Here is a 26,928-nt window from a genome sequence, read left to right as displayed (position 1 = left end):
GGGGCTTGGAGCAGCCTGGGACAGTGGGAGGTGTCCCTGCCCATGGCAGGGGTGGCACTGGATGGGCTTCAAGGTCCCCTCCAACCCAAACAATTCTGGGATTCTAAATCAAGGGAAATTTTCACAAAATCAACACCAATATCCAAATCCACAGCCACAACTAACTGATATAAATCCTGTGTACTACAAATCCCTTTTAGTTACAACAGAAAAAATACATAAAAGCACATGTAAGAACAAAACATACAAACCCCAAACTATCAGATACATTCATCACCTCAGCCCCACCCTGCACCAGGGTTCAGCTTCCACTGTCTGTGATTTTAAATCAAAGCTCCTGTGCAAGGAGGCCTAGAGCCAGGCCTCAGGAAGGCTCCCCATTGTCTCCTGCAGGTTCCTGGGCCAGGAAAGCAGCCTTGGCTGAAGGAATGAACCTGACATGACCCTGTCAGTTCTGCACAACCAAGGGATGTGTGCAGCCCTACAAAGCTGAATGGGGTTTTCCTCTTTGGATCCTCCACCACCATCCAGACCCAGCACACCAGGATGCTGCAGGGAACAAGGAACCTCGGAGGTGAGCTGTGGACTCTCCAGTGTCTCTGAAGTGTCCAAGTAAAATACTTCCTAGTTCAGCTTTTAAAATTTCAGTCACCTAACAGGTCACCCCCAAATTGCAATCACAGAATACTCTAAGAACCTCCTGAGCTGGAGAGACCCAGAGGGATCACCCAGTCCAGCCCCTGTCCCTGCCCAGACCCCCCAACAATCCCACCCTGGGCATCCCTGGCAGCGCTGTCCAAAGGCTCCTGGAGCTCTGGCAGCCTCGGGGCCGTGCCCATTCCCTGGGGAGCCTGGGCAGTGCCCAGCACCCTCTGGGGGAAGAACCTTTCCCTCATTTTAACCTAAACCTCGCTGACACATTGGTCACCAGAGAGAAATTAAATATGTTCAATAACAATCTACTGGTGCCTTCACAGCAGGGGACTGCCAAGCTTCACATCCAGGTGCGATTTAGTTAAAAGTCCTGTAAAAGGGTTTTGTGCCACACAAAGACCCGATGGATGAGCTGCCATGAAAAACAGGCCTGCCAAGGGTTTTCTGTTCTACAAAATAAGAACAATTGGAGTAAAATAGTGCAAAGAGCCATTTTACCCACACAAATCCACAGAACAGCTTCTGGGGAGTTCTTTCCAGGAGCTGAGATTATCCTTGACCAGCTTTTTAAGGGCTTTTTCTAAGGGACAAGGGAAGAGGAGAGGTAAATTAGATCCTCAGCTTGAATAAAACCAGGGTGTTACTGAATCTTCACATCGCCCCAGATCAGAAAAACACTTGTCCTGGAATTGGAGCTTAGCAAGGGGTCTCCGATTGAAACTTCTGATGTTTGATCAGCGCCGTGACAAAGCAAATCCTCAACGCTTCCTCACAACAATTCCTGGCACCTTTTCAACGCTGCTGAAGCCCACAGAGGAACTGAAGCTTTATCCTGGGCCTGTTTGAACTTCTAACACTTGGGATCAATCACGTCTTTAAGAAAAATGTCATTCTGGCATCGGTGCTGATTAAATCCCCCCTCCTGCCAGCCTCACTCAGTGACCACGGTGTTCCCACTGAATTCCTTCTCTCCTTTTCACATCCACTCCTCTTACAGTTGAGTAACACTTAGTGGAATGGACCAGGAGAACAGATACAGAAAAATCCAGAAGCACAGCCTCTCCTGACCTATTCCCCAGTGCCACATCAAGCTTAAGGCATGACGCACAATCTGCCCCGTTCCTGTGGGCAGCAGTTGGAAAAGAAGGCACATTACAGAGCTCACTTTGTGAGGCAGATAACCCTGGGGAGGGCTCCAGCCACTTCAGAGAGGCTCTGGTTCAAATACTCATATAAAGAAAGGCAGCAGAACTCCACTTGGAGATGGATGACAGGTTCTGAATATAAACCCCAAGGGCAGACTCGGAGAATTAAAAGAAAGATGCAGAAAACCTCTTTCTATTTCTCAGCACACGTTTCCAGCACGCCAAAGGTTGTCTCACAGTTCAGCCCCCACAGCTCCCAAGCAGATTCTCAGCGCCATTTCCATCAGCAACCAGCAGGCCTAAATTTCAAGTTAGAATTCTAAAAACTAACTCAGCTCAGGAGAGGCAAAGCTAATCTAGGAAATGTGATCCCAGCTCTGCAGCAACGTCGGAACATCTCTGTGATCTGCTCACAGATTTTTGTGCTCTCGCTGCTGCCTCGACACTGCTTTGCGGTGCCAGGAATCGTGAGCTGGTTCCCTGTCCTACTTTCCAGAACTGAAGGCAGGGACGAAAATAGAAAGAATCAATTCCTTTCCACTCCTGCAAGGCTGGAGAGCTTCGAACGGCACCAGGAATGAGCACAGAGGGTGTCAGGGAGCAAAGGCTCTGGCTGGCAGAGAGCCCTGAGCGCTGTGCTGGAGAGCTGGGGGCACCAGGGTGGACAAAACCATTGTTTGGCACCACGGACCACTTTCCATTGGGAATGTCTAGGATGCCACATCCAGAGTGGATCAAGGTTGAGACGCTTTCCTGAGAAGCCAGATGATGTAAGCTTGACTTCTGCAGACTGAGCAGGATCTAGAAAGCAACGTCTGTTGTTTCTGGGCACATAATCTGAAGTTTTGGCTGTTATTTATAACTGAGGTCAGGCTCCCCACACTCACCCATCTGTTTCAGCCCTCAGAATAACCTGAGCTATGGTGGGTCACTTGGAAGATCCCAGCAGATCAGCTCCTGTCTCTCCCAGGACCAAAGCAGCTGTCCAGGACACAAAACAGAAGGCACTGAGATGGACCTCCCCCAAGGATCAGCCATTCCACTTCTCCAGATTGTGCACTGCAGCTCAAGGAACTGGAATTACTGCCTGGACTAACAGAGCACGATTTCCCTCATTTCACACAGTTCTCACTGGCAAACACCACCCACGTCCTACAATTTTCTTACGCACCAGGTAATGTTTTCTTACAATGCATTCCAGAGTTGGAACCCTTCCTGGATCACCTACAAACACAGCATGGCTGGGGAAGAGTCTGCAGGATGGAGTCCTCCCACTAACTCCTAAAATAAAGGGTTTTTCACCCTTCATAGGAACTGTCTGGAGCCTCCTCATGAGGGGGCAGCTCCAATCCCTGCTCCCTGTGACAGTGACAGGATCTGAGGGCAGGGCTGGAGCTGGGCCAGGGCAGGCTCAGGCTGCAGAGCAGGGAAAGGTTCTTCCCCCAGAGGGTGCTGGGCACTGCCCAGGCTCCCCAGGGAATGGGCACGGCCCCGAGGCTGCCAGAGCTCCAGGAGCCTTTGGACAGCGCTGCCAGGGATGCCCAGGCTGGGATTGTTGGGGGATCTGTGCAGGGACAGGGGCTGGACTGGGTGATCCCTCTAGGTCCCTCCAGCTCAGGATGCCCTGTGGTTCCTTGGTTCTGTAAAGCCCAAGGGTAACAAACTGAGAGGGAAACCCAAGGTCAGGAATTGCCCAGTTTTTGGCTGTTAACACACACACATTATTCAGGCTCTGCAGAAGCTGCCAAGAGGAACACCAAAAAAATCCAGTTCTCCCTTGAATTAAGAGAGGATTTCACCTGACTCAGGGGTCCAGCACCACTGTTTGATATTATTCACCAAGTGAGGCTCATGCCAACTTACCCTCACCAGGCAGTGCTGGAGCATGGAGCTGACAGAGGCAGAGCTGCTTTCTACCCTGTGTTTTTCTGCTTTGCAGAGGGAAACCTCCACCACTCTGCTGAATCACCAGCCAGCTCTTGCTACCCAGTCAATTATTTCAGAACTATTGCACCTGCTATCCCTTCATTACTTTATTACTTCTGCTTGAATGGGGAAAACAACATCATAAACCCTGTGTATAAATCACTCTCCTAGAATAACAGCCAAGAAAACAGGACAGAGAGAATTCATTTGGTTCATCCCTCTGCTAAGCATTACTCCACTGATCCTTTTAGAAGAGGTTATAAAAACAAGTAACAATCTTTTAGTCTTTCTGGAGCGTAGAATGAGCTTTTTCTCACTGCAACTGCTGCCATTTCAGTTCAGTCCCAGTTCCTCTGTTCCAGTATGGTGAGCAGCATCTGCCCTTTCTAGCACAAGACAACTTTATACATCTGAAAATAGCTACCATGTCTTCCCTTAACCTTCTACAGGCTTTTTCTCTTTATAGGTCAGTATTTCTAACCAGCACTCAGATGACTCCTTGTCCTCCAGACTCTCTTCCTTTGGTCTCCCTCTGCCTTCAGATGTGCTGCCACAGGCTGGTGCTGAAGCTTTTCCAACATCAAGGAGAATGTCAGGATTTCTTCACTGCAAAAAGCATTCTGTTAGGATCATTTAGGGCTTTTTTGCAACTGTGTGACACTATCCAGGCATGGGCAGCTTTTGATCTTCTAATGCCTGGATTCTTTTTCTGATAAAGTGAACCAGCCCCTGTCCTCTGCACAACATTTATCAGTTTCCAGCTCAAACACTTCTCTCCAGTAAAATCCTTCCACGTTTTCTTTGGCTGTTCTAGTTGTCTTCCAAATTTCTACTCTGTAGTTTTGCTCCATCACTTCAATTCTCTCTTACTTCTGTCCTTCCTCTCTTACCTGCATCCAAAGCAGCCTGGGCAACAGGTGGGGTATCAGCAGAGCTGCCCCAGCCCTGGGCCAGCACAGGAGGGACCTGGAGCTGCTGGAGAGATCCAGAGGAGGCCCCAGGGGGATCAGAGGGATGGAGCAGCTCTGCTGGGAGGAAAGGCTGGGAGAGCTGGGAGTGTTCACCTGGAGAGGAGAAGCTTTGGGGTGAGCTCAGTGTGGCCTTGCAGGGCCTGGAGGTACAGGAAGGATGGAGAAAGAAGATTTATAAGGGCGTGGAGGGACAGGACACAGGGGAATGGCTTCCCACTGCCAGAGGGCAGGGATGGATGGGAGATTGGGGAGGAATTGTTCCCTGGGAGGGTGGGCAGGCCCTGGCACAGGGTGCCCAGAGAAGCTGTGGCTGCCCCTGGATCCCTGGAAGTGTCCAAGGCCAGGCTGGACACTGGGGCTGGAGCAGCCTGGGACAGTGGGAGGTGTCCCTGCCCATGGCAGGGGTGGGACTGGAAGGGCTTTAAAGCTCCTTTCAACCCAATTCCATAATGGACCTAACAGACAAAAAAGAGAACACACAAGGACTCTAAAATCATATTAAAATATTTTACCTTAAGTTTTTAAGACAATCTGAAGGCATTAATTGCATAAATCACCTACACAGAGCCTATCTTATGTTCCTCTTTCTATTTCTAGTGGGGTTCTAAAACAATCCCATAAGAAAAAAATGCAAGCTCTCACTTTTTTATACCAGTTTAACATCTACTTAGAATTTGGAGACCTCAAACAGCAGCACAAATGCGTCTTTCTAACAACCTGTGTTGCAACGCATTTCCTTAAAATGTCTATTTTAGCATTTTGTTTCATTGCAACTAATTAGCCAGACTAAAGGCAAGTCTAGAGAAAACAAATTCCATACTGAAAAAGGTCAGGAATTTGAGGCTGATGGGCTGTACTCTTTAGACATGGGAAGACATTTGAATTCTATTACAAATAAATGTTTTGAATTGTGCTATAAATGTAACACTCAAGCTCAATTTTAACTGCAAAGCAAAGAGATTCACAGCTCCACAGAGATCACTGTTCAGGGGAAAACAGCTCTGCCAGCTGGCAGAAAGGGAAGAGAGAGAAAAGAGACACTGAAATAAATCCCTGCCCCAGATAAAGAGGCAGAATTAGAAGCCAGCCTTAGTGCAGAGCAGTGTTCAAGGCATTGCTCTGTGTTTAGGCCTGGTTGGATGGGCTTGGAGCAAACAGGTCTAGGGGAAGGTTCCTGCCCATGGCAGGGGGTGGAACAGGCTAAGTGTTAAGGTCCTTCCAACCCAAACCAGTCTGTGACACCGGATATTTACAGTCTATGTATATAGTGGCTACATTTAAAATCATCCACTACGCAAGCAGAAAGGTGGGTTTGAATCCCTGGGTCATTCCCTCCCTCCTGGATCAGTCATAAGGACAGTGATGGTTGACAGCAGCTCCAGAGTGGATGTCACATGTTTGGGATGCCCTCAGATTGCGGGGAGCTCTGTACCAAGCTCCCAGTTCATGAACCTGGGCAGGGAATCACACTAAATAGAGAGCAGTAAACTCACAGGTCTGTTCAAGTGAGCTCCAGGGACCAGAAGTGCCTTAATAATCCCCAAAAGAAGTTCAGAAACACTTCAGCAAAAATAATCCTTACAGGGAAAGCAGGAAGATTGTTTTTCACTGACATAACTTCTGAACACTTATCGCCATAATTAAATTCTCCTGGCAATAACAAAGATAAAATTCCACAGTTTTGGTACTATGAAAGTGCCTGAACGGAAGCTTTATATTGTACAGTTTTAAAAAAAAGTTATTATAGGTGCTAGGAAAGCAAGAGAATACAAGTATTTAAATTAGGTTATTATATTTGAAGGATTTTTTTAAAGAAATCTGGTTAAAAAAAAAAGTCTAGGTCTTCAAGACAGCAAAATGAAAAAATCAGAAATAATTTGAAGTTACAGCAATAAAGAATTGCCTGTAAGGCCAATGCAATGATTTAGTGCTTAGTATAATGTCCCTGATGCACTTAGGGACAAAAGAATTAAATTTCAAGTCCGTCAGTCTCCAAATTTGCAGGAGAGAGATACAATGTCAAGTGAATTAAAGAAGATGGATGAGCTGATGGATTCAAAAGGAGCAATCAGAGTCTTCAGGACACAGACAGATCTGGCAGTTCCAGAATCAGGACTGACAACCTAAAATGGCAGGAAGAGGGAAACCAACCCCCAAATATCAAAGCTCTGGAAATAAAGGTACAAAGAACCAAGGGTGGACTCTGAATCCCAGGAGGATGAGGAAGGAATAACATTTTTAAAGGGATTTTAGAAGCCAAATTTCCATTTCCCATCAGTAGCACTAAGTGATTTCCACTTTGCTAACATCCTGCATTTAAGCAGAACTCCTCCCAAATACACAAGGCAGCCCTGCAATAAAATCCTGCTACAATTGATTAGAGGCCAGAGCAAGGAAAGCTGCTGGAAGTCTGGGATGGATCCGCTCAGGCAGACAAGGAGCACACGACGTTTTCTCAGAGTGCATCAATCACACAGAAAGCCCAGAGGATGTGGTGCTAACGGGGAGTCTGAGCCTCTCAGACATCCCTTGAGAGAGACAGGAAAATGCTTTTAATTCCCTTACCTGGGGGAATTTGCGTTTGATGGAGATCAGGGCTCCCTCCGGGAGCTTGGCCAGCTCCGAGTCCCGCACCGCGTGCACCGTGGTGGCTCTGGGCTGGTGGGTCAGGGCCTCCACCTGCAACAGCACAGGGACACAGCATCAGGGACAATTCCCAACCTGGAACAAACACCAAACACCAGCAGCAAGAGGTTGAACCGTTCCCAAGAACGGCCGCTGCTCCCACACAGCCGGAGCAGAGCCCTGCCTGTCCCAGGGGTCTCACCCAGGGCACCACAGCTGCCACAACCATCTCTGCACCCCAAACCTCTCAGGAACACCCTCTGCCATGGGGCAGCCGCGCTTTCTCACAGAAACAGAACACACAGCCCCAGAGAGCGCCCAGAGGAAAGGTTTTGTCTGAGCTGCTTTGTAGGAGCTGCTTCCAACAGCTGCCAGGACAAGCAGGGTGAAGTCAGCACCACAACAGCCCTGAGAGCTTTTCACCCCTCAATGCTAATGGTGACCAAGCCATCCAAGAGCCAGGAAAACCCTATTTCTCCACTGCTCCCTCTTTCCTCAATGCCACCCTGAAACTTCCATTTTACCTCTGCAAGCTGAATTCCGACCTTGAAATAACTGAGACTTCCTAAAAATTAAAGGAGTGAGAGCAGGCTGGGTGGGCCTTGAGCAACCTGGGGTGGTGAAAGGTGTCCCTGCCCATGACAGGGGGTGGCAACAAGATGAGCCTGCAGGTCCCTTCCAACCCAAACTAGCCTGAGATTCCAGGGACAAATCAGCACATTTGGGCCAAAAACGAGCATTGTTTTCATATTTTACTTTCTCATTATTTTAATTTGTTTTTACACGTGCGTGTTTGCCTGTGCTGTGTAAACAGGAATGCCTGAACGGCTCAGGCTGGAAGGGAGCACTGGAGCACATCCAGTCCCAGCCCCCTGCTCAGGCAGGGTCCCCTGGAGCAGTCACTCACAGTTGTGTCCAGACAGCTCAGACAAGGAAAATCTACACCGGAACACACCTCCCTGACCAGTGCCCAATCATTTCACCTAGAAACATCTATTTTATTGACAGCAGAAATTTAAAGAAGATGGCGACACAAAGAGAGTTAATACAGAGATTTTTCTCCTTTATGGAGAGAATCTGCCAGCATATAAAACAACCTGGGGTAAAAGAAGCAAAATGCAGCTGCTGCCCCAATCCCCAGCTGCCCCAGACCTGCCACTGCCTCTTGGGTTGTTTGGAAAGGCAGAAATTCCCTGGTAAAGTCTCTTCCCACGGCCAGGGACTCATCCTGCCAAGAGAGGTGGTGTCACTGGAGTTACAACCTTTAATTGCTTAGGAATAGCCTGGTGCTCCATTCTGGGAGTTCCAGCAGCAGACAACGTTTATTTGGCTTAAAACCCATAGATCAGCCATTTCCAAAAGAATAGCTGTGGCTGTAGCAGCTGTAATTACTGAGGTTAAAACACAAACAGAGAAATCCCTCCCTAACTGCAATTTCCTCACATTTTGAATCAAAGTGAACATGGCTTTGCATTTTTAATTTTCCACTAGAAAAAGAAATAAATAATATATCAGCTTAGAGATGTTTGAGTTATTTAGAGGTTGGGGAGTTGATGGTTTTATTTGTTTGATTGATTTCTGGGGCTTTTTCCCAGGATTTTTTTCAAAGCTTATGTTGACAGCAAATTCCAACAGAAGCAATTCATTCCTCACAGTACTATGGGCTCAGACACACGAAGAGAGAATAATAATAATAATAATAATAATAATAATAATAATAATAATAATAATAATAATAATAATATGCCTTGTGCAAAACACACAGCTCAGTGATCCCACTTCCCCACTTCCACCAAGATCCCTCCTTGGAAGGCTCCACATTCACAAAATGGATAATCCAGCCAACCAGAACATCCTGAGCTCAAAAACTTGCCATGAATCCAGAAAACTGAGATGAACTTGCCAATATTAACTTGAATTTCACCAGCACCAACTGCTCTGCATGGAACACTGCACAGGGAAATTTAAAGCACCTGCATTTTGCAAGCCTCAGCCTTTGTTTTTTTCACTCAGGTACCAGGGATGTTTTGTTCTGTCATCACATTTTAAACTAATTATATAGAAGGGCAAAAGAAAAGAATCATCTTTGCACATACATTTATGGAGAAACAAACCCTCTTAAGGCTCCCCAAAGGGCTGTATAAGATGGTTTCTTTTATCTCCCTCCCCTATTGCCAGCTTTTTATCACAGGTTCTTGGCTCTGTAATTTACCTTCCTCCTCCTGAAAGCAGGTTAAGAGTTTCAGCTGTTAAAATAAAACCTTTCCTCTCAGCCAGGCACCTCCTGACTGAGTTTAATTTGTATCAAGAAGAAAAACGCTCAAACTGTCCGAGAGTCTTTGCCACAATTTCTGTGATATATGAGTGCATAAAACCAACTGTGCTCCAAGGGGCTCCTGAGCCTTTCAGAAAAGATGAAATTTGTAAATTTGTAGAAAAGGCAATTAAATTTTAACTTTAAACACAGCCTCAGGGAAGGTTTTTTAGCTCCCAAGTGTAACTTTGTCTTTTTGACAGAGCAGAGGGCACAGGGAGACCTTTTCCAAACCTCCATCCCAAGGAGCCATTCAAATATCAACACCACCAGTCCCAAGAGACCCCTGCAAGTGCTGACTGCAATTCCCAAGTGATTACAGAAATTGGATCTTGGACTGTTCTTACATACAAATATTATGGATGCATTTGATATTTTCATTTAAACACACCCCAGTCTGGGGTGGAAAATATCTGGGTCCCACACACTGCACACAAGGCAATTCAAACTGTGCTTCCCCCTTGGGTATAATCATCTGCGTTCCCAATCTCTATATTTATTAATAATTCCCATTATTCACTTATTAATTATCCCAGAGAAGCTGTGGCTGCCCCTGGATCCCTGGCAGTGTCCAAGGCCAGGTTGGATGGGGCTTGGAGCAGCCTGGGATAGTGGAAGGTGTCCCTGCCCGTGGCAGAGGTGGAACTGGATGGGCTTTAAGGTCCCTTCTCACCCAAATAATTCTGGGATTCAATAATTAATGAAATATTTTCTCTTCAATGAAGAGTGAGGGCTCTCATTTGGATCATCTGCAGGATGATCCTCAACTTTCACCACATTCTCCCCTCTTCATACCCTGTGGTTTTAGAGCCTTCTCTGCAGCGGCTCTACATTTCGTGCACATGGAAATCTGCCAAATCCATTTGGTGTTGACTATTCCTGTCCCTTTTGGAGATCAAAAACATTCTAACACTGAGCTGCAGTTCTTCCCTGAAAATAACACTTTTTTACTTTGTATTTTTTTAATAAACTTTTTTTTTTTTTTGTTAGATATCAACTGTTCAGAGATTCAGATATTTATCTTCTTGCTTAGGAAAAAACAGAAGTCTCATGACATTTGAGTATTTTAAATCATTTCTATCTTAAACCACTTTCAAATCCTTGGACTCCTCTGCCCAGTGAACCTTTTGAACAGGTTTTCTTGTTTTCTCCAGGTTTGTAAAAGTACAATACTCAGAGATCCAGCTTGAACTTCAAAATGAACAAAATCCATTTGTGATCAGAAGACCATAGTATTAAATTATCTCCTTGGTCATAAAAAGGGAAATTTAACACTCTGATCACCCACTACAGCTGCAGCAAACAACACAAAACCACCTCCACAATAACATTAATAACCAAATGTTTCAAGAAACAGCATTATTATCTTTCAGATCTTATTGAACCTGACTGGGGAGAGCGTTTATTTATATATTTGGTTTCATAATCACCCAAGGTTCCCTCTTGAGCTCCTTCCCAGACTACCATTAGCATCACTCATCCACACCAGCACAAACACAGTCACAGCATTTGTTCCAGTGCAAACAAGAACCAGTGGAATCTTTCCCACTTCTCCTCCAACTCAAGCCAACACAACCCTTTTCTTGCTCGAGGCAATTGTACATCTCTGTTCCTCTCATGTCACATCCATTCCTCCTCCTCCTTCCTAACAAGCCTCTAAATGTTCCACCTCACTGCCCATTTCTGGGCTTCTCTTTCAGTTTCCTGCATTTGCCATCGCTGTTGTTCCTCTCTCCCTCCAAGCATCCTCTGGTTTTCCTGGATTTTCTGACTCTTTTCCTGGTTTTCCCTCACTGCTGAGCCCACCACGTTCTCTGCTCTGCCTGGACTGGCTGCTCTTCTCTTTGCCACCTCATTATCTGGTGTTTGGTTTTCTGTCCTGCAATAAACTCAGCAAGCCCACACTGCAGTGCTAATTTCACTTGGAACTCTCTTTGAAATCCTGCTGTGCCTTATTTTAGCAGCCCTACAAAAATGCTGAATGTTCCCTTCACCACTCCCCTGGCTCCAAGGTTGACCCCTTGGCTCCTCATCCTCAAAATCCCCCTCTATCACCCACCCTCAGAAGTCTGTCATTCATCACTGCCTTTACTTCCACTCCCTCTAATTTGGGTGAATTGCACAGGAACAGTGTCTCAAATGCTGGAATAATTTGAGTGAGAAAGCAAAGAACCATTTCCAGTGATACACACTCTGTGGTTCTTGCAACTAATCACAATATGGCCATGGGTGAGGGCCCTCCTGCAATGCTGTGGTTCTGTTGTTCCTACATTTACAAAACAAAAACACCCCAACCCCCCTAAAAAAACCCCTAAAATAGACCTGCTCTTTGTACTGTTCCAGTGAATTCTGAATGGGAGAGGTTTTGAGCAATCAAGTGCTCAGAGGGATGGAACTGGATGAGCTTTAAGGTCCTTTTAAACCCAAACCAGTCTGGAATTCCATGATTTCCACACCTTCTCTTAGTTCACCGTTAAACAGTGACAAAAACAGGTTTTGCTGCCTCCATCCCATATAACGCACGTGATTCACAACCTTTCCTTATAAGCTCTTTATGAAAAGTGTTGCTGTAAATCTTTTATAGGGATGGGAAAAGCAATTTATACTCTCATGACCTCTTTTGACTTTATTTCCAACAGTCATTCCTGACAGTTCTTTACAGCTTTTCAAATTACACAGTTAGGAAGTGAAAACCAGCAAGTGACATACTCTGCCACTTGCCCTAAGTACAAATTCCTTTCTGAGTTGCATTCAAGAAATCACTTTATTTGCTTAACTTCTGGTGTGTGCACAGCCCCAGTGTGATGAGCACAGTTAGTCTCCTGCTCAGGCTTCAGCATCTCTGAGATCTCCTAGAGCAAACTGGGGCTGGTGCAGGGCAGTGGATTTGCTGGTAGGAAAATGTTGTTTCTCCTGACAAATTCAGCCTCAGTTTAACAAACTGTTTGGGTCACTTTTTCTCACAGTCAGCAGCCACTAAAAATGCAGATTATTTCCAAGTAGTTTCTTGTGGAGATTATTTCTTTTCAAGTGAGATTTCAAGCAGATCTAGTACATGAAGAGACACGTCCAGTGCAAATGTTCAGAGCCCTGTTCCCCCCAGCCTCCAGCCAGGAGCACATTTACACCAGTGGCTCTTCCCATCCATTCTGTAATACACTGTCCTCAGTTCCTCTTCACTATGGCCACTATTCCAACCAAGAATCTGTCATCCTCTCACACATCATATTTCTTCCTCTCCCATCGATTTTTCCTTGCTGCCAGCTCACAAAAAGCAGCAATCTTTCCTCACCAAGGGAACCCTCCTTCTGGCCCTTGTGTGAGAGCACACAAGTGAAAGCACCAGTTACAAGGAGATCCTGGGAAGCAGCACAGAGGGGGACACAAAGGACAGGCATGAAAGGACACGCACCTGAGGAGGGGTAAGGAGAACAAACATCAACACTGAGATCTGCTGCTAGTTCAGGAGGCTCTGGAGAAGGGACAGGCAGTGAGGCAGCTGACAGGTAGCACACCTGTATCTCAAGGCCAACACCAGCACAGGAAGAGCACAGAAGAGCCACCTGTGGATTGTCACACGTGTCACTGTCTTTGTCCAGACAAGGGCAGGCGCTGCTGCTGCTGCAACTGAAGCCAGTGAGGCAACATCACCAATGTTACACAAAGGGCAAGCAAACACTACGTGGAACACTGATTTTTATGGCTTAATTACACTGCCCTCAGACCCTTCTCCAGCTCATTTGCACCTGGAGCAGCAGAGGATGCTCATCCCAACAGTGTCTGCTCCAGCCCCAGCTCAGAAGGACCTGATATATCAACTTGTTTGTATCAGAAAAGGACAAAAGAGGAGACACTGCTGGAAGCAGTGAATGAGTGGGAAGAGCAACCAGACAAACTGCAAATCGATGCTATTTGCGGGAGCAGTGCCAGTGGATGAACTCAGAACACCATGTACTCTTCAAAATTGTTCTACCAACCACCTTCTGCAATCTCCTGTGTGCCAAGTTAACCCCGTGACTGAGGACATCCAGCCCTTCTGCTGTGTGCAAGGAAGAATCCAAACCTCCCTCTCTCATTTTTTTAATAGATAAACCTATTAAAAAACCAGGAAAGGCTTACACACACTTGTGCATGGAAGCCTTGTGTATCTATACATGGCTACATGCAAGAGTGGATCTAAAATACAGGCAAAAATGAAATAAGGCTGAGCTTGCTACGTTTTGTAGTTAGGGCAGATGGAGTCATGCCACAGGTTCTCCCCAAAGGACTGAGCCTGCACTTTGTAGCACTGCAATGACAGTCCTGCTGTAGCAGTGAATGTCATTAAGGGACAAAAAAGAGGAAGATTAAAGCTAGGAAGGGAACTGGTAAAAGCCCAGCCTCCTGTATTTAAGTTTTACTCCCTGTATATGTGTGGCTGTAGAGGAGATTTGAAGTTTCCTACATGTTTCACGGCCCTAAATCCAACATTACAGTCAAAACACCATCAGAAGCCGTGTCAGAAGCCACCTGAGACACCCACACCGAGCACCCACCAAAACCATCACATTTCTCCAGGCTGTTGGAAGAGGATCTGCAAGTGCAATGCCCTGGGCAGGCTGTTCCTCTTTGGGTGAATTGTACCTGAACTTCCAGAACAGAGGAAGAGAGAACAACCCGTGATGAGCTGCTCAAACATTTCTTAGAACAGAGAGATCCAATTGCTTTTGACTCGGCTTCACACAAGAGTCCCAAACCTGGCTGGAACTTTATCAGGGACCTTTCCCCACCCTCCACTGCTGACTCTTCCCCCAAAACCCCTTCCTGTCACCTCCACTGGACTCTGCTCCCAGCACTCACTGCCATCCAAGCATCCTGGTGGTGATGACAAGGATCACTGTTATCTCTCTCAATCTCTCAGTGGCTTTTATTTAATGATGCTTGCCAAGGAAAAAAAAAAAAAAGTTCTATCTAGGAAAACAAAAATTTCTTTTGCCAGGGTTAAAGTGGATGTAATATTAGCCTTTGCTGTTCCCCAGCCAGCCTAGTTCCATGTGGCATCCCTCAAAAATGGAAGGGAGAAAGGAGGAGGAAGCAAGGGAAGTAAAAAACTGTCCTGCAGGGGATCAGGAGGTCTATTAAGAGTGAGCTGAGAGCTGGAATGATCACAAGAGAGTTCAGCCAGAAGCAGGAGGGAGACACAAAATATCTTAAAGAATGACAGCCTAATGCAGGAAATCCCCTGTCTGGAACCCAGCAGGTCACAATTTCCAGCACTGTCATCAGAGCTCCTCATACTTTCTAAAAAGAATGTGGGCCAGGACATCAGGCACACAAAGGACTCTGCAGTGATACCTGAGGCAGCTCCACAGCCAAATGACTTTCCTCCACAACACCAATCCAGATAATTTAATGCCAAATCCTGTCAAAGCCGTGCTGTGGTGTTGCCAAATAGCCAGGAGAACACTGAGCTGCACCACAAAAATTCGCAGACATGGGTGGTCTCCAACCTTCAAGCAGCTGTTTAGAACTTGACGCAATAAAAATAAAAGAGAAATTGCTGTGGATGATAACAAGAAGTAGCTGTAAAGAGTATGAAAAACAGACAGCACTCAGCAGCTTCACTCAGGGAAGATCCTTGAAGGAAATCAAGGTTCACTCAGGTGGCTCAGATCAGTGATTTGAGTTCAACAAAAAAACTCTCAAGATGGCTTGGGGATCAGGACACAGCTTCTCATTCCATTCTGACACTAATTCAGAAATGTGAATTAGTGCAAATGTGAACTCATTCCTCAGGGGTTCCTCTGCCTCTCTTTGGGGCTGGCAAACACTGGGGATTTGCTGTTTGTGGCTTGGTTGGTTGGGGGTTTCAATGGATGGTTTGAATTTTTTTGGCTTTGCTTTTGTTGGTTGTTTTAAATATGAGTTCACACCTAAGATGTTGCTAGGAAAATAATCATTTTTAGTCTTATATTACCAAGAGAGAGAGGAAAAGAGGAAAAGAGAACAGTCTCTTCCAGGGCCATGTCATCCAACTCTGCTCCTGAACCTCATCCACCTCCAATTCCCTCAGCTACAGTCTGTGCACAGTGTGCCTGAGGTGGCAATAATCTGAATTCACCTGAAAAAGCTTTGTAGGATCTTACAGCTTCAGCAAATGAAGTAGCTATGGTTTCACAAAATCACAAAAATGCAAAGAATTGGCAAAAAAAAATCACATGTTTCAAAAAGGCAGAGCAAAGCAGCCTTAATGTGGAGGGTGCAGTGACATTCAGCTGGCTTTGGAGCTGCCTGATAACATTAATACTGATGAAGAACAAAAGTCTGACAAGTGTTATCCTGATACTCCCCTTTGTGTGATTCCTCTGAGGATTACACAGCAATTAAAGATTTCTAACAGTGTTACATTTCCAAAGGACAATGCTCCAATCCCCTGAGGAAATCATAAGCCATTTACAGATTCTTCTTGAGTTTCAACGTTTTAGAGAGAAAAAAAGCCATGGACATTTAGCAGTCTTAATTAGGTGAACAGCTTAACATCTGAAAATATTTAAAATGTCTTATTTCTAGAATGAAAAACATGATTTCCTGCCCAGCAGGACCGGTGTGCTGCAGCACTGGCAGCTGAGGGTTCTTTTCTGCAATTTATCCCTGTGTTACAAGAGTCAGGGCATAAATGCCTTTCTGCACTTGTTCAGTTTCTGTACTCAGAAGTCACTGTGTGTAGCCCTCCTGATAAGAGGGACATTCTGGTTGCTAAAGAGAAACAGAAAAGGTGTTGAACTAATCAAAACATAGCTGCAGCTTCCCCCCTCAGCAGGTATTTTTGAAAGCTGACTAGTTTTGGGTCAGACCCTGCACTCAACAGTGTCCTGGGAGGGGTTTACCAGTAAACCCAGCTCTACACAACCTATAAGCCCAGCTCTGGAAAATATCTGGAGTTTCCAGCTGTCTCTGAGGCCCCTGAGACCTGCCTGGCATTCAGTCACCCCCCAACCACAGCCATCCTTCACAGCTCCATGAAGACAAAGTGTGGCCTTGCATAAAAACCTCATTGCATTGAAGGTTCCATCACCTGCAGCAGTTTGAAGGATGCAGGCAGTGCACAAACAACTTCAATTCAGCAGCAGATTATTCTGACGGATGGCTCTGATGGGTTTGTTACCTTCTCCTCACCCACTGCTGTCCTCCCAAGAGTGCAAAAAGCAAAGAACACCCGCCCTCGACACATGCTTGGAGCTGTGACCCTGTGCTCTGACATCCTACTCTGCAGCTGGGAATAAACCAGGGGACAATTGCCCCAGTCTCAGCAGCACTGCCACAAACAACAGAACCTCCGAGCCTGGGCCAGCACCTGCTATTGACGGGCACAAAAATCAAATTAAAATGAATCCTCTCTCACACACAACAAAGTGCTAACAAGATCAAGAGAACAAGAGTAAGAACTACAATTTCCAGTGGTTAATCAAGATCAAAACCAAAACATCAAAAAAAAGAACTGAGAGACTAAGATAAGCATTTTAAACAAGTAGCTTGGTGAAGAGAAGCTCTTTCACTCCATCAACACACAGCTGTCTTCTCTGATCTCCTCTGGGGTCACCTGGGCACGGCAGAAGTGATAAGGTAAGAAAAGTGACCCTTTAGCTGGTAGACAAAATTCACATTTCAATATTTTTCCATAAGTGCATCTATAGCAATGGATCACCAAATTAGAAGATTTCCCCTAAATTTGTCAAATCTCAGTCTCTAGAAAGCAAGACTTTTGTCAACTGTATTTCAGCAGGGAGGGAATTATTTAACAGATCCTTTAAAAATTACTTGGAAGTTTCCAACTTGAGTTTTGACTTGATTTGAACAGATAGTGATTGGAGCTGCCCACCAACAGGGCCAACAGGAGTCGGTGTCCCTCCAAAAACTCTCCCTGGGAGTCAGGATCTTTTTCCCCCTGACAGAACTGTCCTTGCCAACTCTTCGAGGAACTCCCCAGGGAAGGAAACTTCAGTTTCTAATCTGCTCTTCTCCCCCTGCATCGACAGGCCTCAGGAACAGATGCCATTGAGTCAGTGCAGGGAACAAAACAGTTTGAGCCACAAGTTGAGCCTCGGGAGTGCACGCACACACTTGAAAAATTAACATCTTGTCTGAAACCCTTCATCTTGCACTGCTCTGCTTCTGCAAGCAGAAATGGCAGAGCCTCATCTCTTATGCAAATGGCACGTGGCATTTTGAATATTCTGACACAGAGGCAGTAAACAAAAAGCCAGTGACTACAGACTCTCGTGTTTTCTTAGTGCCCACAATTACTGGTGACACGGGAGGGTCTCAGAGGCATTCGGGGAGGATCAAGCCACCAGTTCACCAAAAAAATCAATTACCAACACCAACTGCTGCTTTCATTCCCTGCAAGCCCCCAGAACCCCAATTATGTTAATGTCAGGGGAAAAAAACCCAACCTTTCAGCAGGTTTTTAAAGGTTTATAACAGATTCCACAGAAGGGGATAAACAAAACTTCTTAAAAGCAAAAATACCATTTTGCTAATGCCCTCTGAAATAATGCTGGCATTCTTCACAGATCCTCCCCCATGTTTGCAAAAGGCAGCCAGAGCATGGAGACACTTCCAACAAATGGCAGAGTGAGTCAGTGGGGCTGGGAGCTGTGGGCAGGAAGGAGATGACAACGTCCACAGAGTCACTAAAGTCTCCAACGTGATTCATGACATAACGTGGATCCAAAACAGTGACTTGTGCTTTAGGCACAAACTGCATGGGTATTTCTGTACCCCTGCCTGGGCACTCACCATCAAACAAGGCACTGTTACAGCAAACACAGCCCAGTCCACCCAGCAATCCTCCTCCTCCTCCTTCCTGCCTGGATAAACACTTGGGCCAGCCTGGAAAAACCAGCACCAGTCCTTGCACAGGAGGTAGAGTTTAGGCCATTTCATAGAACCACTGGATTGTAAAAAAGCTTGGGTGGGAAGAGACCTTGAAGCCCATCCAGTGCCACCCCAGCCATGGGCAGGGACACCTTCCACTATCCCAGGCTGCTCCAAGCTCCAGTGTCCAACCTGGCCTGGGACACTGCCAGGGATCCAGGGGCAGCCACAGCTGCTCTGGGCACCTGGTGCCAGGGCCTGCCCATCCTCTGGGCACCATATGCTGCCCTGCCACTCAAAATTGCTTTCAGAAACTAGAACAGATCTGTTTTTAACCTGGGAGCTCTGCAAAACTCCAGGAGCTTGACAGTGAAAAGCTGCAGATCACCACAGGCAGAGGAAAGCAGGAAAATGCCTGGATGTGACAGAACTGACAAACCCTTCTTCACACACCAAAAGGCCTCACACCACTGTGGTTAGTCACAAAAGATGTCAGCTTTAGTTCCTGTCAAACCATGTCATTTTACCTTTAATGAGGTATCCCAAAGAAAGAAAAAACCAAACAAAACTTGTGGGTGTGCTTTAGCACATTCCAGCACGGACCTGCTTCTCCAAACACAATCCCAAGCCAACACAACCCCTCAGCCAGAGCAGCACGGAGTGTGGGAAGAGATCCTGAAATACTGTGCACGTGGAAGTATCAAATATGGGGCAAGCAGCAGCCCAGCCCAGCCCAGCCCAGCCCTGTCTCTGCTGGGAACAGCACTAGAACTGCCTCATGAACTCCACAGGCAAAATTTTGGATCAGCTCTCCAAGGGGAGCCTCGGACTCCTCCTTCCCCTTCATTCCTATAAAAAAAGAATTTCTCCCCATAGAACTAATCCCAATTCACATGTTTTGTGGCTTCAGAGCTATGCTAATTCTGCCTATAAACAGATACATGTTCAGTGCTTGATTTTCAGCTCAGAAAGCAGGAAAAGGCCAGAACAACAAGCTCAGAACTTCAGAAATCTTCTGATTTTAAATATAAAAATCAAACAAGCCACACGTACTTATGACTCCTATTTCTGCTGTTAACTAGGTCTGAGAAACAAAAAACGAACATAAGAGAGAAATTAAACATGGAAAAATATTACAATTTTGAAATGAACAGTTGCTTTAATATCTATAATAATTACACACTCCCTGAAAAACCTGACAAAGCCCTGAAGTCAGCTCTGCTAACTCTGAGGAGGTTGAACTAGACAGTTCCGGGGGGGGCTCATCCAAACTGAATCCTCTCCTGTGGCACTAAATTTATTCAAACCCCCAGCGAGTGCACATACCCTGCAATTCCTCCAGCCCTGATCTAACAGACTGCTCCCACTGGGAGGAAAGTAACCCACGGCACAGAGGAGCACTGGGCAGGACCTGCTGGTTTGGCAGTGACCTTTTTTTGGGTTTATCTTTCTTTTCACACCAAGCCTAAGAACCCCATTCACCAACCGCTATAAAAACTTCTCAGGCAGAAGGGAGCTTTCCGCACTTTTAACTTCGGAAGGCCTGAAGATGAACAAGGGATGGGAGCAGGACTGTGTGTGTTTGGAGTGGGGTCAATCCCAGTTTTCCCGGCTGGACAGGGCCCTGTGCCCCTCTCACCACTCCGATGAGGTCTCCCCGGCCGTACTCCCCGGTCAGGTGCTTCTTGCCGTCGTCCATGCGCAGCACGGAGCGCAGGCGGCCGTTCAGCACGATGTACGTGCAGTCAGACTTGTCACCCTGCCTGCAGGGAGAACAACCAACAGCCAGCGTTGAGGAAGCGGCCCTGCCTCAGCAAACGCACCTGGAGGTTTTGAGTACGTTGGTGATTTTTCCCCGCCTGGTTTGGAAGACGCAGGAAAGCGTTTAATTGACACTTAATGAGCAAATGGGAAACGGAGCAGGAATTTGTTAAAAGGTGACTGGAAATATGTTTAATTAAGGCTGTGCACACTTAGCTGAAATAAGGAGTGATGGGACAAAGGGGAATGGCTTCAAACTGAGAAGAGTAGGTTTAGATGGGATATTGGGAAGGAATTGTTCCCTGGGAGGGTGGGCAGGCCCCGACACAGGGTGCCCAGAGAAGCTGTGGCTGCCCCTGGATCCCTGGAAGTGTCCAAGGCCAGGCTGGACAGGGCTTGGAGCAGCCTGGGACAGTGGAAGGTGTCCCTGCCCATGGCTGGGGTGGCACTGGATGAGCTGGATGGTGCTTCCCAACCCAGGCCAGCGTGGGGTTCCATGTTAGGACTGGAAGGGGATGACCAGGGTGTGAGCAGGCCCAAGGGGTCAGCACAGGCTCATTGCTGGTTACTCAGGAGCTTGTTCCCCTTGCAAGGTCAACGTGGATGTGCAGAGGAATTCTGCAGGTCAAAGAGCAAGACCCTCAAGTGGCTCCAGATTTGGCGCACACACCTTTGTCTACCAAGAACTTTTTTTGCTATACCCAACTGGCACAATTGGGAGTGCTGCTGGGAATGCCACGCTTCTGGTGGTGGAGTTAAAACAAATGCAAAGAATTCCAGAAGATTTTAACAAGATAGTGACAGCTAGGAGCGTTTTAATGCACAGAGTAATCCAAAACTTCCATTGGCATTGGTGCTGCAGGTATGGTTATAAAAATTACAATTATACAGATCATGTTCTAAATGAGACTGTTACTCTCCCACCACTGCAGCAACCATATAACAGCTCAATTGCATCCTAGTACATATCCATAAAACTAAGTTTTCCCAAGGTAAATTTTGCCCCTTAAACACAAAATTCTTGTTTTCAATTTACTGCTGAATAAGCCTAACTGAATTACCTTTGAGTTTTGCTGTTTGTTTCAGAAAGGCTGAAAACCTCTGAGCAATAGATCTTCATGCCCTCAACAATGCAGAAACTACCACCAGAACATGGAATTGCGTCTTAATCAATTATATCACTTAAAAAGCTAGCCAAGACAACAGAAGATAAGAGGAACAGTATAAAACAATTCAGCAACATGTGGAGACAAGAGACTGAAGCAATGTTGAAGGTACTGCAGAAAGAAAATAATCTCAAAATAGGCAAACAAATAAACCCTATGGAATGCTTGATAAATGCAGCCTGAGGTTCTCATTTTACACATCCCCAAGGGAGCACAGCTCATGAAATAGGGAAATTTCAACAAATATACAATTTTGTCCACACCTCACCTGTAAACAGCTCGTCCAGCCTCGACCTCCATCCAGTCCAGGGCGAAGTCAATTTGCCTGACAAAGGGGGACATTCTCTTCACAACAGTGTGGGCCACCCCCAGCACCACACTGGGCTGCTCCCGCATAATCCTGAGGGAAAAGGAAAGTGTTCTTGATCCACCTCCCCACAACAGGGACAGCTGCCCACAGGCACCACATCCCAGGGCAGCTGGGCAGTAATTCCCAGGCCACATCCCACTCCTGCCACCACCACTCTCACCAGGGACTCTGACAAAACACGGGGCCGCACAGTTTCCAACCCAGCCCAAATTCAATGGCACTCAGAGCTGGCACTGTCCTAGAGGCAGGATGCCAGTCCTGCTGTCTGGCCCAATTCCCTTCTCCCAGGGCAGCAGGATGGGCAGGAGCCATGTGAGCTCTTGTGTATGAGCCACCCTCCTCATTTCCCCCTCACACAGGTGTCTCATGACTCAGGAAAATGTTCATCCTGTCCCCAAGATCTCTCCTCCCTGCTGTTCTGCCCATCTCAGTCTCTTGCTCGTGCTCAGTTTCCCCCACATATCACATCAGAATCTTTTTATATGGAAAGTCTGATGCACTTAAAAATAAAACACCTGCTCTGCATTTCAAATACTCCCTTTTCCCTGTTGCAAAGACCTCAAAGAACTGAAATATCTTCTAATAAAGCTCCCAATCCTCACACTGAATGTTTTTAGTCATGCTTAAAAGTCTCTAATAATAAAGACACCGTGTAATTCAGTATGTTCCTCAAACTGAGAAACTGAGAAGGTTCTGCCAGGACAACCTCAAACTCCATGCTGACTGTGAGGCCTGGCAAAAATCACTGTCACAGACACCTGGGAATTGCTCAGGAATGTCTAATTTCTCGTTCTTTTTAGACTGAAGATCACTTCACCCTGTCACTGTGGGAGTGAGCACTCAAATACCTCCTGGAGCACTCCCAGGGGTGAACGGATCACACACGTCAGGTTGTTCTACCTGTTAGGGCAGCTTATCTTTGCCATTTCTGTGCAGCACCAAGGGCAGACTACTAAAAAGTAAGTTATTTCACAAGAGAAATAACAACTCACAAAGACGTAGATTTGTGTCTGCAGCCCCAGCATGAGAGGTGAACACAGAAAGGTGAGGGAGCTGCATGAAACCTGCTCATGGACAAGTTGCTGCTTGCCCCAAGCAACCGGCAGCAACCTGCTCCAAGCCCCTTCCAGCCTGGCCAGAAACCAAGGGGCAGCCACAGCTGCTCTGGGCACCCTGTGCCAGGGCCTCCCCCCCTCCCAGGGAACAATTCCTGCCCAATATCCCATCCAGCCCTGCCCTCTGGCACTGGGAAGCCATTCCCTGTGTCCTGTCCCTCCAGGTCCCTGTAAATCTTCTTTCTCCATCCTTCCTGTACCTTCAGGCACTGGAAGGCCACACTGAGCTCACCCCAAAGCTTCTCCTCTCCAGGTGAACACTCCCAGCTCTCCCAGCCTTTCCTCCCAGCAGAGCTGCTCCATCCCTCTGATCCCCCTGGGGCCTCCTCTGGATCTCTCCAGCAGCTCCAGGTCCCTCCTGTGCTGGCCCAGGGCTGGGGCAGCTCTGCAGGTGGGGTCTGAGCTGGGCACAGGGGCACAGGGGCACAATCCCCCTCCCCTGCTGCCCAGGCTGGGGCTCAGCCCAGGGCAGGGGGTTCAGGGCTGGGGCAGGTCCAGCTCTCACCCCCAGCAGCCCCAGGTCCCTCTCCCAGGGCTGCTCCCTCTGCTCAGCCCAGCCTGGATTGATCCTGGGGCTTGTCCTGACCCAGGGGCAGCTCCAGCACTGGGCCTGGTGAAAACTCCTGAGGTTCCTTGTGAAGTTTTCTGCATCCATGTTCCCTTCACAAGGAAGGTGCCAGATTGGTAAGAAAATCTCCTTAGGAGACCCTGTTATGAGGGAGTTCTCTCTGAGCACAAATCATGTCAGCTTTGTATCTAACCTCACCCCTAAATAACACAGCAAGAGAGAAAGGTCTGGAAGGAGCACTGCCACTCTTTGTTTCTTAAGTGGATTTACAGTTCTTGTGGACCACTGTAACCTGGCAGAATCAGAGAAAGCCCAAGCAGAGATCCACAATCCAAGACCATGACAACAAAAGCAGCTCTGCACTGCCTGGATGTGGCACAGAAACCGCCCTGAAGCCTTTACAACATCAGCACTCTCCTTCATTAGTGCCACTGCTGCAGCAAGAGCCCCAGAGCTGCCAGGGACGGTGGGACAGGGCAGCACACGTGGAGCTTTCCACGCATACTGCTCTCCTCAGCCAGACCTCCAGTTACTAGTTTTGCAATAATGAAGCCTATAATTTCAGCCAAAAGCCCTGAAATTGAAAAGGCAGAGATCCACAGGCACATATCCCTACTTCATGTTGAACTCACCCCACTCCTACCCCTGCATTGAATGGCTACAAGGTAAATTAAACCGAACACCAGCTCTTACAATTAGAACACTTCAAAATGCAGCCAGCAAACACTATTACCAAAGAACAGGACAGCTTTTCTCTCCTGACTCTCTTCTCTTGTCCTCATTTTTCCATGCCATCCTACCACCCTGACCAAGACACCAACAGACACATGGAGAACACCCAGCGCTATCCCCCTTCTCAGCAGATTCAAAAGTTAAATAAAGCCCCGAAAAAATCCTGGATGGTTTAGCTCACTGGTTTTACTCCACTTGCTTATTCAGACCTCAAAGTCTCTTCCCACACAGGCTGTCTGCTGTCATCAATAAAAGCCATTTACTCTTCTCCTCCCTCACAACACATATCTTAATGCTTAATGCATTCCAAATGCAAACTAACAGGCTTCTTTTACTTCCAGTGGAGCTCTCCCATGTCCCTCAGTGCCATGCAGCTTCTACATGAAAATTAACACAGAAGGTGATACCAACCCTTATGCAGGAGAAAAGAGGGTTTCTTTCCCCACTATCAGCCCAGTTTCCTTCCTCTCACATGGGCATTTAAATCCTTGCTCTTCTGTTTGGCACATGCCTGGCACTGGGAAAACTAAAATCCAAAGCTCTGTACTACAGAGGTTTCTGAAGAGACTTTGAGGATTCTTTACTAGAAAGCTCACCAACGACAACAATAAGGGGCAAGTAGTTTCTGTGAAAGTCTGGAGCTTCTGCAAATATTCTTGGGGATGTGGCTGCAATGGGATTTTCAGCTTAGCCGGCAAGACCAAATAAAAATCAAAGCATTCTTGCTTCTCTGGCACGTGCACATGATTTAGCCTCCAAACTGTGAAATTTACGGAAGAAGAAAATGTGAGCGAGCCACTGGTAGCACAGATCCTGAATTTATTCCCTCAAGAGATCCTGATGACAACTTGATTCCCGTTTTCCAGGAGCTGCTGTGGGGGCACCACACGCCGAGAGCAGCAGCTCCCAAAGCACTGCAGGCACATCCCATGGAATTACACCATGGAATTAGCCCTGGATTCACCACATCATCAGCTTGTCCCACCCCTGCTCTTGCACTCTGAATCTACAGACAGCCATTTACTCATGGGAGCACCACAAAACAGCCTCCTACCATGAAGTTTTTCAGTGGGAAGGATTTAATCCAACATCCAACACACAATTCTCCACCCCAGGCTCCTTCCATTATTGTGCTCTTTCCCTCATGACAACCACTGACCATGTGCTTTCTGCTTCACCCTCTCATTAACAATTGAGAAAAAAACACATAGAGTGTTCCAGGGCAGCAGAGAGGAAAAGAGGAAACATGTAACAGGAAAAGAAGAATGCAATATTGGAGAATAAGAGGAGTTCTTGTCAAATTTCACCTAGTCTGTAAGCTAAGAGAAAAATTAACAAATTAAGACCAAAAAAAAATCCTCTGAGATTCCAGGCAAAGGAGAAAGCTGAACATTGTGCAACTATGAACACAGAATTTACATAAAAATGGCAAACAGAACTACATCCTCTTTTATTAACAAGCTTTTTTCTTTCCCATAGAGTTCAAAGCAAAAATGAACCAATAGAAGGAACCTGATGCTTTTCAAAGCCTTTCTCCAATGTCACTTTTAAATATGGGCCCAGGAGTCAGAAGTGCCATAAAGCCTGGGGTTCAGGACAAATTGTGAAGATGAAATGCTGGAATATCACAAAGCTTGTAAAATGGAGAGAACAGATAACACACTTCAAAGGAGAAAAAGAAAGATTTGGAAAGGACCCAAAAATGATGATGAGGTGATACATTGATGGGTCTTGATCCCTGACTGCTAAGGGGTTAATGGAAGCAGAAAGGCAAGCTGGAATAAACAGGAGGTAATTCAGTTATTGAGAGAGAAGAGAAATCTCAGGAAAATGAGCTTCAGTAAATGAGAGAGAATCCAGCCCTGAGTAGCAAAAAAAAAAAAAAAAAAAAAAAAAAAACCAAGAAAAGAAAAAGGAGGAAAAGGTGGAATCTGCCTGGCTGGCTGAGACAAGATAATGAAATTTGAAGTCAGAAACAAGTAGGAAAACAACAGCAGGAAAGGACAGAGAGAAAAAGCAGCCATTTAGGAGAAATAGCCTGGTACCACATGGAATGGCACAAGTGGGAAGCATCTCTCAGAAATTAGGCCAAAGAGTTGACAACCACCTCAGAGCCTGGGAAAAACACAGCTCATCAACAAGCACCTGCTGAGCACAGCACATGGAGCTCCACAGCCAGGCAGCCTCCTGCCTGGGGTGGGAAAACCGAAACCCCACAGTAAGGATTCAGGGGTAGAGCTGATCAGGAATACAAACAACTGCAACTCTTTAGAAAACAGGAAGTTATGCAGAGATGGACAACATCACAGGGGCCTACAAAACACAGTAACCCCCAGAAGTCCTCCATGTAACTCAGGACTCATGGCATGTTCCAGAAGCTGGAAAAGGAGATTAGCAAAGGAAATTGTGCATTAGACACAAATTACGTGTGTGAACTAATTGTAACTCTAAATTATAGGATCACAGAATAAATCAAGGGCATTAATCATTATTATTGGCAACAAGGCTAACCACAGTCATCATATTGGATTTTTAATTACCTATATTCCCCTTTAAGCTTTAAGTCCCAAGTCAGGTGCTACTTCCAAGGTCCTGGAAGGAACTTGTCTTGCACAGGGGAATTATTCTTTAACCTCTTTTATTAGTGGGCATTAAAAACTCACAGTTACACCCAGACCAATCACTCACAACACACCCAGCTCCCTGGCTCTGTCTGGGAACAGAA

At 46.5% G+C, this 26,928-nt stretch overlaps 1 protein-coding gene across 2 annotated transcripts in view; it reads right to left on the bottom strand.

Annotated features, from left to right (window-relative positions):
- PNPLA7 (patatin like phospholipase domain containing 7) overlaps positions 1-26,928 on the bottom strand; it is a 122,135-nt gene that overhangs the window by 65,480 nt on the left and 29,727 nt on the right. For both annotated transcript variants that reach the window (XM_066201055.1, XM_066201056.1), the window contains exons 18-20: positions 21,687-21,818; positions 20,131-20,254; positions 7,262-7,375 (exon numbers count right to left, since the gene is read on the bottom strand). In XM_066201055.1, the coding sequence (XP_066057152.1) occupies positions 7,262-7,375; positions 20,131-20,254; positions 21,687-21,818 (370 nt within the window). The remainder of the gene's footprint in view (positions 1-7,261; positions 7,376-20,130; positions 20,255-21,686; positions 21,819-26,928) is intronic.

Source organism: Chamaea fasciata, unplaced genomic scaffold, assembly GCF_029207755.1.
Source record: "Chamaea fasciata isolate MVZ Bird 193981 ecotype frontalis unplaced genomic scaffold, bChaFas1.0.hap1 SCAF_20, whole genome shotgun sequence".
NCBI lineage: Eukaryota > Metazoa > Chordata > Aves > Passeriformes > Sylviidae > Chamaea > Chamaea fasciata.
Note: the sequence above shows the minus strand (reverse complement) of the source record. Positions and strands in the feature narration are given on the sequence as shown.